General features: G+C 53.9%; 2 protein-coding genes across 5 annotated transcripts; one reads left to right on the top strand and one right to left on the bottom strand.

Annotated features, from left to right (window-relative positions):
- RGP1 (RGP1 homolog, RAB6A GEF complex partner 1) lies at nucleotides 1–5,889 on the top strand. Of its 4 annotated transcripts, none has more exons than XM_061200278.1 (9): nucleotides 1–124; nucleotides 682–816; nucleotides 1,191–1,327; nucleotides 1,617–1,700; nucleotides 1,802–1,951; nucleotides 2,226–2,372; nucleotides 2,585–2,712; nucleotides 2,921–3,110; nucleotides 3,615–5,889. In XM_061200278.1, the coding sequence occupies exons 2-9, from the start codon at nucleotides 701–703 to the stop codon at nucleotides 3,836–3,838; spliced, it is 1,176 nt and encodes a 391-aa protein (XP_061056261.1). In that variant the 5' UTR covers nucleotides 1–124; nucleotides 682–700; the 3' UTR covers nucleotides 3,839–5,889. The 4 variants fall into 4 exon arrangements, with proteins under 4 accessions (XP_061056261.1, XP_061056260.1, XP_061056259.1 ...); XM_061200277.1 differs by lacking the exon at nucleotides 1–124 and adding an exon at nucleotides 231–334; XM_061200276.1 differs by lacking the exon at nucleotides 1–124 and adding an exon at nucleotides 231–436.
- Nucleotides 3,953–5,238, bottom strand: MSMP (microseminoprotein, prostate associated). Its single transcript, XM_061200284.1, has 3 exons — nucleotides 4,909–5,238; nucleotides 4,617–4,725; nucleotides 3,953–4,243 (listed from the first exon to the last, which is right to left on the bottom strand). The coding sequence occupies exons 1-3, from the start codon at nucleotides 5,036–5,038 to the stop codon at nucleotides 4,063–4,065; spliced, it is 420 nt and encodes a 139-aa protein (XP_061056267.1). The 5' UTR covers nucleotides 5,039–5,238; the 3' UTR covers nucleotides 3,953–4,062.
- Nucleotides 5,890–9,758: the final 3,869 nt, after the last annotated feature.

Genomic DNA, 9,758 nt, shown 5'->3' with positions numbered 1-9,758 from the left:
GGAGCTCGCGGAAGCCCCGGCCCAGTCCCTGGGCCGCGCCACCAGGCCCCCCAGGGGTGGGCGCTGGGTCCCGCCGGCCAGTGTCCGGGACGGCGCTCGCACCCGGGTGCCAGCCCGTGGGAAGGTAACCCAGGGCGGCGGGACCACTCGAGCCCCTTCCGGCCCTGCCGGCCGGACGCTTCCGGCCGGAAGGGGCTCCGAGGGGGAAGAGGTGTGGGGGGCCGAGGGAAGTCCCGCCTCTGCCGCGGCCGCAGCCGCGCACTAAGGTCCCGGCCCGGAGGGGTGGGCGACCGAGGGCCTCGGTGCACCGAGCCCCCAGTTTCGACCGTGCGAGGTGTCCGGGCTAGGGGCGCGAGATGCCGGGCGGCCGCGGCCCTGGGCTGGGACGTGGAACCTCGAGGGAAGAGGGCGGAGGCGGCCTGGGGGTCCCGGCGGGGTAGGGGGAATATTCGGCGCTGAGAGGGGCGGGGGGCTGGGATCCAGAGCGACTCCCTCTCCCTCCGCAGTGCCGAGTCAGCTGCCGCCATACCTCCCTTCCGCCTTCCCGCATCCCAAATCTGGGCGCTTCCCTCTGACACCCTGGTGCTGAACGCCCATTCCCCGGGTCCTCACCCCCAAGCTCACCTGAGACACCCCTCCGGGCCGTGGTACTGACCTCTGATACCCCTTGTTTCCTTCTAGATCCGATTCCGGAGCTGCCATGATTGAAGTGGTAGCAGAGCTGAGCAGAGGTCCTGTGTTTCTGGCAGGGGAGGCGCTGGAGTGTGTGGTGACCGTCACCAACCCCCTGCCCCCCACGGCCACTTCTGCATCCAGGTGGGGATGCTGGTACTGAAGAAGGTGGTCCTTCTGGGAGGAAGCCTGGTATCTATAGTGCTGAGCCAGAGCTCAGGTTGTCCTGTGACTACACCACCACCTTCTTGCTCATTGTGCTCTCATTGTAGGAAAGGCTTTTTAACAGAAGATGTGGGTGACATAGCCCTCCACTCTCCTTTCCTCTCTCCTCCCCCACTCCCCCTTTTACCCAGTATACTTCTCTTTGTTTAATGGTTTCTCTTTGGGGTTCTGGATTCTCTGATCCAGAGGACAGCCACCTCACTGTGTTGGTCTTCTCAGTGTGTAGGGAGTTTGGGGGAGCATTTGTGAGGTCAGGAACTGCCCTCTGATGTCCTCTTTTCCTCCTCCCACAGTGAGGCTCTGGCATGGGCCAGTGCCCAAATCCACTGCCAGTTCCATGCCAGTGAGAGTCGAGTAGCACTGCCTCCCCCTGACTCCAGTCAGCCAGATGTCCAGCCTGAGAGCCAGACTGTCTTTCTACCACACCGAGGTTAGAGATGGGGCATTTGCCTTTGGAGGGGGATGGAATCATTGTTACCCAAGGGTGAAATTGTCAGATTGTTCTGGTGGGTCATTATAGTCTCTGTCGCACTGGGGATGTGGGAGAGTGTAATTATTGCTTTGGCGGCGTAAAACTGTTCCTATCTCACAACAAGAAAAGAGGAGTGGCTTGGTTTGGGTTGCCCTTTGTTGGCAGTGCTTACTGCCCCCACTTGCTGTGCTAGCCTTCTCCAGTACTAGACAATGGGGTTATTAAGTTGCAGTCTTATCTTTTCTAGGTGAGAGGGGTCAGTGTATCCTTTCCACTCCACCAAAAATCCTATTCTGTGACCTGAGGCTAGACCCTGGAGAGTCGAAATCATGTGAGTGACTGCCCCCTGACCCCTCGATTGCCTTCTAAGGCTCCTGGAGGGAGGACCTCTCTGGCTGCTTCTGGCTGCCCTGACTACTACCTCCCAACCAGACTCCTACAGCGAAGTGCTGCCTATAGAGGGACCACCCTCCTTTCGGGGTCAGTCAGTCAAGTATGTCTACAAACTGACCATTGGCTGCCAGCGTGTCAACTCACCCATCACTTTACTCAGGGTCCCTCTGAGGGTTCTTGTGCTGACTGGTAAGTAAGGGTTCCTGGAGGGAAGGGCTGGAGAAGAGCCTCATCAAAGCAGAAGTGATCCTTAGAGGGTTTGTGAGAGGGGCTGGAGTGAAGCTTCCTGGTCTTAGTGAAGGTGTGAGGGGGTTGGGGAGAGAAGGTTCTGGAGCATAGGTGAGATGTGTACCTCAGCCGTGGCACCCCTTACCTACAACCCTCTCAGGTTGGAGTCTAAAACCCTAACCACTACTCTTCTCTCTGTTCTCTCCCACCACCTCTCCACTCATTTTCTCTCCAGGCCTTCAAGATGTCCGCTTTCCCCAGGAGGAGGCAGTAGCCCCATCCAGTCCATTCTTGGAAGAGGATGAATGTGGCAAGAAGGACTCATGGCTCACTGAGCTGGCTGGGGAGCGCCTCATGGCTGCCACATCCTGCCGCAGCCTCCGTGAGAAGCCCTTCACAGTTGACGCACCCCATCCTCCCCTCATAGTATTCCTGTCTCAGAGACGGAGTCTCCTAACTGCCACATTCTCCTGAGGATCCAGTGATACCTCACCCCAGATTCTAAAGGAAAAGCCCCACCTTTTGACCTCTGGCTTCCAGCCCTAGACGTTCCCCAGTGTGGACCCCAGGCTTACTGTGTCCCATTCTCCCCAGATCTGTACAACATCAGTGATGGCCGAGGAAAAGTTGGGACATTTGGCATCTTCAAATCTGTATACAGACTTGGCGAGGACGTGGTGGGGACCTTAAACTTAGGGGAAGGAACTGTAGCTTGTTTGCAGGTGAGAAAGAAGAGGGACTTTGGGGGAACTGGGTCTGAAGGTCTTGGGTGGAAAGAGAGGGCCTGCATAAAGAGGGGTGGCAGGTAGAAATGGGCAGTGAGGTCACCCAGGGTCCCTCTGGTAAAACAGCGTGAGGTTGGGCTGCCCTCCCACCCGGAGTCAGCGCATCCCAGCGCCTGCCAACATGCACTTCTCTTCTTGCTCCCAGTTTTCAGTGAGCTTACAGACGGAGGAGCGTGTGCAGCCTGAGTACCAGCGGCGCCGCGGGGCAGGGGGTGCCCCCTCTGTGTCTCATGTCACTCATGCCCGGCACCAGGAGTCCTGCCTACATACAACCAGAACGAGCTTCTCCCTCCCCATCCCTCTCAGCTCCACACCAGGCTTCTGCACAGCCGTTGGTGAGACCCTGACTATTACCGGGGGTGGGGGCACGGTAAGATGCTGCGCTTAGGTAGCGTATAATGAATCCTGATTCCTAACAAACTCCCAGACATACCCACATCCAGCCTCTGACCCTCAACACTTTCTCAGACCTTCAACCTGTTTCCTGGGTGCACTGACCCCTAAATTCTTAACAGCTTTGCACATCTTCACTCCCCCTACCCACTGGGACCCTGTGATGCACTGATCTCTGACTCGCCATTGCATTTACTTCAAGCTACCAAGTCTTGACTGTCCCACACTTGGGTTATTAGGTAGTTGATGCTGTTGTCCTTACTGTCACGGTTCCAGTTTACACACTAGATTTCTTCAGCCAAACTCTCGATCCTAGCTCCCTGCCCCACACCTCCCCGCTCTTCCTGAATACAGGGGTGTTTTTTTTTCTCATTTGCTAACCACAGCCTGTCATTAGGTTTTACTTCTGGCTTCTAATGCTTCTACCTTTATCTTTTTTCCCACAGTATCCCTGAAGTGGCGTTTGCATTTTGAATTTGTAACATCCCGAGAACCAGGTTTGGTGCTTCTACCTCCCATGGAACAGCCCGAGCCTGTCACCTGGACAGGGCCTGAGCAAGTGCCCGTGGACACCTTCAGCTGGGACCTCCCCATCAAGGTGCTGCCTACAAGCCCTACCCTGGCCTCATATGCGGCCCCAGGCCCCAGCACCAGCACCATAACCATCTGAAACTGGCCCACGTGGCACTACTTTCTTCAGGATCCTGAGAACTCAGCACCTGGACTCTAGTAGGACCCATTTTTTCCACCTGGGGTCCAGTGGCACAGATAATGAGAGGCAGGCTTTCGGCTGTAGCATTAATTTATTTATTCAGAATAAATCGGCAGCTGCTAGTGGTTTCCCTGGAAGTGGCAGCAGCAGTGGGCAGTCAGCAAAAGGGCAGTCAGTTGAGTTTAGGTGGAGTGGGGAGCAGGAGCCGCAGGAATAGGGGTGTTAGCTGAGCCCCACTCTGGGTCGGGCCCTCCCCCTTTGCAGGGCAGCCGAGGGTCAGATTTTTGCACCAGGGAGAACTGGCACGTTCCTGCCTCCTGACGTACCTCACACCCAGCGGGGAAGTCGATAGGATGCTGGGACCTGGGGAACCAAAGGACGGGGAAGGAGTCAGGACAGTGAAGGTCCACCTTTATCCCTGCCTCGCATCCCCCCTCCCAGCATTCCTCCCATATCTTCCCCCAGTGCCCCTGTCCCCCCTAACCGAGCTCTTGCCTGCCATATATGGATTTTTTTCGTTTCATAGCAGGAATATTTTCCCTCCAGATCCACCCCAACTCCCCTTACTTTGTAGCCTGAAGCCTTCTCTCTCACATTTTTGTTGGTACCTTCAGGTTCGGCCAGCTTCATACTGCTACTTTGTTCATTCTCACACCGCAGCACTCTAGTCATGCCCTGGCCATCTCTTAGTCACTCACATCAGAGCCATTCTCTCTGGCCCTCAGTGGTCACTCACGTGTCACAGCAGCCCACACCGACGGGATGCAGACAGGTGCAGTGGAAACAGTCCTTGCGGAGCCAAGACTCGCCCAGGGTGAAATATTTCCCTTCATGGTGGCAGGGCGCTAGGGAAGAGCAGGAAATGTTAGTGTGCTAGAGCGGAGGGAGTAAGTGCTGCCGCCCCCGCGTTTACCCTCTCCTGTTTCCCAACTCGGGGGGTCTGGGTCTTCTGACAGGATCACCCCTGAGCCCCCTTCCTCCCAGTGCCCTCTGCTCCTGTCCTTCCTTAACGCCTCACCCAGCTTTACCTTGAGCTTGGAAGTAGCACTTGCTGTGGACTCCTGGGTGCTGGAGGAGCAGAGATATCACCAAGCAGGTGATCCCCCAGCCGCCCAGGGTCCCCTTAGCCTGTCCAGCCCAGAGCATCCATAAGGCCATTCCTGCAGTACGGCCTTTTCGGACCGTTCTTGGCTTCTGTTCAGGCTGCTCTGGTCTTGTCTCCTTGGCTTTTCTTTGTTTCTCTCCTCGAGTCTTAGTTTCTGTCTTTCTCCCCTGGGCTCCTGTCTCGCACCATCTCCGTGCCCTCTCGCAGGCTTGGGGATGTTTATAAAGTGAGGACCCTGGCCCCCTGCTGAGTAGAGCTGGAAAAGCTGTAACTCTGTTTCCTGAGGTGAGGGCATGAAAACAAGAGGTCTAGCTTTAACAAGCTGTGAGAGCTGATTCATGCCCCACACAGCTAGGGGGAGGGAGGTGGCCATGGAAGGGGCACTGGACTGGGCACTTCCCCAGCAAGGAGGTGGGACGGGTGAGGGCCCCCAGGTGGTCTCCAGAACTCTTCCCTGGCCTGGAGAGGAAGCATTCCACCATCCCCCCCCTGCCCTGTAACACACACACACACACACACACACACACACAGACACTCACTCACTCACACACTCCAGGGGTGTGTATGCTGGGATCCCTGCCTGGACCGGAGGGAGGCATTTCCTGGGGATGGCTAATCCTGTGCCCCAGCCAAACCGAGGAGATGCAGTAGGGTGCGACAGCCAGAGGCTCCAGGAGAGCGAACAGGCACCTGGAGTGGAGAATGTTTCTCTCAGACCTTAGGGCAGGGTCTCCTTGCAGTATCCTAGAGATACGGCTGCCCCTCAGAGGTTAGGGCTGGGGGGCTGGGGGGCAGGTGTCTCTTTTTTACAGGCATCCCAGAGATTATCCATTGTTCATCACCCCCAAACATACTGCAAATAAAGGTTCTCCCCATGTCTGGGGATGGTTCTTTCAAAGAAGAACATCTCTAAATGCCCTAATGGTATGGGTCACTCCAGTTTCACAGAGATACCCCTCTTATCTCCTGTACATTATGGAATGAGAATTTAGGAACTTATCCTCTGACATCCTTTTTTGGGTCTCCTGCAGGTTCTGGAGAACCTAAAGATGGGTGATTAAGAGTATAGGTTATAGAGTCAGACTCTGGATTTAGATCCTGATTCTACTTAAGAGCTGTGTGACATTGGGCAAGTTAGTTCACCTCTCTAAACCTGTTTCCTTATCTATAAATTGGGATAGCAATATCAACTCATAGGGTTGTCAAGAGGATGAAATGAGATAATGCGTGTAATGCTCTTAGTACTGTCCCTGGCACATAGCCCTCCGAAAAGAGTAACTGCTGTGGCTGGTGCTAGACGTTCCTTTCTTTGAATGATGGTGAGCAGCTCTGTGTGTACAGCTGAAAGCTTCTGCTGGGGCTGCTATCTCCTGGCACAGACTTCTGCCCCTTTCACACTTATGCTTCTTGTCATCCCTACCACCTTCAAAACCTGCCTCCAGCAACATTTTGCTTTTGGTTCCTGTATCCTTGAAATTCTAAATGTCTGCTTTGAGAAAGTGTTGCTAATAAGCCTACTTTTCCTAGGTCATTACCCTCACTTCTACCCTGGGAAGAGGTATCCTTTTTCCATCCTTCCAGCTAACTTTAGGACTCCTGCTTTTTCTGGTAAGGATTCTGACCCACTTCCTCCCATCCCCACTCTAGTGAACTCTCAAGTTCTCCTTTCTGACCAGTCTAATGCTGGCCATCTCATTGGTACTAATTGCCCCAATCAAGCTGGATTTCTTTCACTTTTTCACACTTCAGAGAGCCCTGTTCCAGCTATTCCCCTCCTACCCACAGGGCCAATCACTTTGGCATTTATTCTATTTTTCCTTGTAAGTCTCTAGTTCCATTTACCCCAAGACTCCCACTCCCTGCCACTCAGTGGTTCAGATCCAACTACTTCTGGCTGACTTTTCTAGAGGGCTACCCTGCCTCTCACCTCCTCACCATTCAGAAACAACTTCGCCAGTCCACCCCAAACTCCCTATCTGTTTTTTTCCAAGAAGACAGCTTAAGTGGCTGGAGATGCGGACTGCACCGCACCTTCACGCTAGTCAGGTCTGATATCCTTTCCATTTCAGAGGAGCACCAAGAGAAAAAAAGAAAACTCACAGAGGAGCAAGGTGCCCTGATGTAGGCTGGCGTGTGGGAGGCATGGCCTTGGACTGCTCTGCGCCGGAGCAGGTGGATTAGAAGGCCTGACTAATAGAAGGACCCAGAAGTCTTGTCAGTGGTCTATAGCTCTGCTGGTGCCTTTGTGGGGCACCAGCTGGCACCCTTGATGTTTGGACCATAGACTACCTTCTGCTCCTGCATCCTGGAGCCAAACCAATAGGGGGCGGACACTAGGGGGGAGCTAGGGAGCTTGAAGGTGGTGGTGGTGGTCATGCTGTAGGCAGAGGGGGCCCGATGGGGATTGGCGTGTGTGAGGTCATGGGACAGGAGAGGTGAGAGCCGCCTGTAATGAAGATGAGGTAGGCATATAGGGGCAGGAGTAGGGGGCTTCTGGAAAGAAAGGCTGGGGCGGAGCCAGGAGCCCTTTCCCATAAGTTGGGTGGGGGAGAGGGCGGCGGGGAGGTGTTGGTTGAACCCGCTTCTTGCACGCCTGCTGGTGTGCGCGCTCGCGTGTGCATCTGCCTAGCTTCTCGGGGCCAGAGGCCACGCTTGTGGTTGCCGCGTGTGTTGGGGGCTGGGGGTTCTGTGGTCAGGGCTCAACTCCATGATGCCAGTTGGTGGGGGGCGCGGCGGCTGGCTCTTGGGCCGGGAGGGGGCGGCTGGCGAGCGCTGCCCACGCGGGGACAGAAAAACATCCGCCGGAGGCTCGGCTGGGCGGCGCTCCAACAGCTCCGGGCAGGTGCGCGCGGGGAGGAAGTGAGCGCATTCCGACCCCCCAGCCGCTGGCCTTTCGGTGAGTCACCGCCGACCCCCGCCGGATAGGATAGGAAGGACTGGCGGCGGCGGGGAGGTCTGGGGGCTGGAGCCCCGAGGGGCAGCTGGGCCGGCGTGGGGAGCCCGGGGAGGGTCGTGGAAGCGCCCGAGAGAGTTGGGGGGGGAGGGGCCCGAGGGGTCCGGGTCTGGGTTTCGCCCAGGCACGAAGCACCTAACAGACACCCACTGACCCGCAGAGCTTGTGACTGCCCGGGGAGGCGGGCGAGTCCCCGGGGGAACACTGGAGCCGAGGGAGAGGGGCCCCGGGGCAACACCGAGAGAGTCGGGGAGGAGAGGCCCGGAAAGGGCCGGGAGGAGTGCGGGGCTGCGGAGCGAGAGCGCTGTTGGCTGGAGTGCTGGATAGGCCTGGGCCAGCCAAAGCCTTAGATGGAAGGAGACTTCCACCCAGGCGGGAAAGGGGAAATGCCCCCCCCCCCCCACCACGCCCAGAGATCAGGTCTGTCCGGAGGCCGGTGCGCTCCGAGAGTGAGAGGTAGGTTAGGGAGTAGCGGGAGTTAGGGCCCTTTGGGTACAGTTGTGGCGAGGTCACTAAAGGCTTTGAATGCCGAGATGAGGAATTCGGATTGGCCTCTCAGGCAGAATCGATGGTCTCTAAGCAGTAGTGAGGAGCTTAAACGCAAGGTTATCTGTGTCTAGCACTACTGCCGTCTTCAGTCTTTGCCAAAGGATTAGGCATTGATCCTCTAATTTTTATAGTCATTTAAAATTGCATGACTACATTTATCAAACGATTTAAGTAATTTGGTTGAATTTTTAAAAATAGAAAAGTTGAAGAATCTGATTCAGTATTTGATTTAAAACCCAAAAGTGAGGCTACCAAGATTAGTTATATGGCATCGAGTCTTCTCCTTTGTCTTGCTTTTGTGTCATTTTCCCCTCACTGATGCGTGGGAGTTCTTGTGTTGTTAATGCTTCAGTTCTATGTCAGTAGCATAGCAGTTCTAGTTTTCCTCTCCCTCATCTTATGGTCTTTACTTTTAACCTTAACTTTTGTCTGTGCAGCCCTTTAACTTGCACTATGTATCCTAAATCCAGTAAAACATTTCATTGGGCTACAGTATAGAAAGATAAGTAACTCAGCTTTACCATATATGTTAGGTTACTTATTATTTTCTGTGGACATGTATGTAACTATAAAGTTTCTATATTTACCCTGTGGCTGATAGAGAGATACAGCTAAAGTTGTTATTCAGGATAGTATTTCTATAAACAGAGCAATTTATTAGTCTTATTTCTTTTCTAAAATCAACTCTACAATGTCAGAAACTGACACTAATTCTATCATGATCTTTTAAATTGATGTTATCTTGGGCCAAAGGCAATTGCAAGGATTAGGGTTGTTATAATTTATTTTAAAGATCCTTAAATTCCAATTACCTTTGGCCCCAAGCAAGAAAATCTGGGTCAGTTAATTTTTTAAAAAGAATATAATTTCCCACTCTGGGCCCTGTTGTTTTCTCCTGTGCTGTTTCAGCCGCAGCCCTACTTTATTCCTAGTGGCCTTTGCCTTCATTCCTTCTTTGCTCTGCTGGGCATCTTTAGAGGAAAACTTCACACCAACTTCCTCTACCGTAAATTCTCTCCCTCCCCTCAACTCTACACTTCTCTTTGCCAACATACACCACTGCTTCTTCATTGATTTTGTTTTTTTTAAGCCTACAGCCCTTTCTGGCTCTTTTCCATCTTAAACTCTCTTATGTTGAAATCTCTTTTTCTTCCTTTCTCTTTGGTAAGACCTCAGATTTTTTAAAGGTTAGGCTTTATTTACTCTGTATGATCCACTTCTGTCTTCCTTCCTCTTCTATCACTTTTTTCTTATTCTGGACTCTTTGTACA

This window comes from Eubalaena glacialis, chromosome 9 (assembly GCF_028564815.1).
Source record: "Eubalaena glacialis isolate mEubGla1 chromosome 9, mEubGla1.1.hap2.+ XY, whole genome shotgun sequence".
NCBI lineage: Eukaryota > Metazoa > Chordata > Mammalia > Artiodactyla > Balaenidae > Eubalaena > Eubalaena glacialis.
The sequence above is the reverse complement of the archived record's forward strand: the minus strand, read 5'-3'. Positions and strand labels throughout refer to the sequence as shown.

Coding starts and splice junctions, on each gene's coding strand:
- RGP1 (XM_061200276.1), top strand. CDS start 357: ATGCCGGGCGGCCGCGGCCCTGGGCTGGGACGTGGAACCTCGAGGGAA. Junction 817..1,190: donor ACGGCCACTTCTGCATCCAG/GTGGGGATGCTG, acceptor CTCCTCCCACAG/TGAGGCTCTGGCATGGGCCA. Junction 1,952..2,225: donor GAGGGTTCTTGTGCTGACTG/GTAAGTAAGGGT, acceptor TTTTCTCTCCAG/GCCTTCAAGATGTCCGCTTT.
- MSMP (XM_061200284.1), bottom strand. CDS start 5,038: ATGGCCTTATGGATGCTCTGGGCTGGACAGGCTAAGGGGACCCTGGGC. Junction 4,726..4,908: donor GTGCTACTTCCAAGCTCAAG/GTAAAGCTGGGT, acceptor GCTCTTCCCTAG/CGCCCTGCCACCATGAAGGG. Junction 4,244..4,616: donor GGTGTGGGCTGCTGTGACAC/GTGAGTGACCAC, acceptor TTGGTTCCCCAG/GTCCCAGCATCCTATCGACT.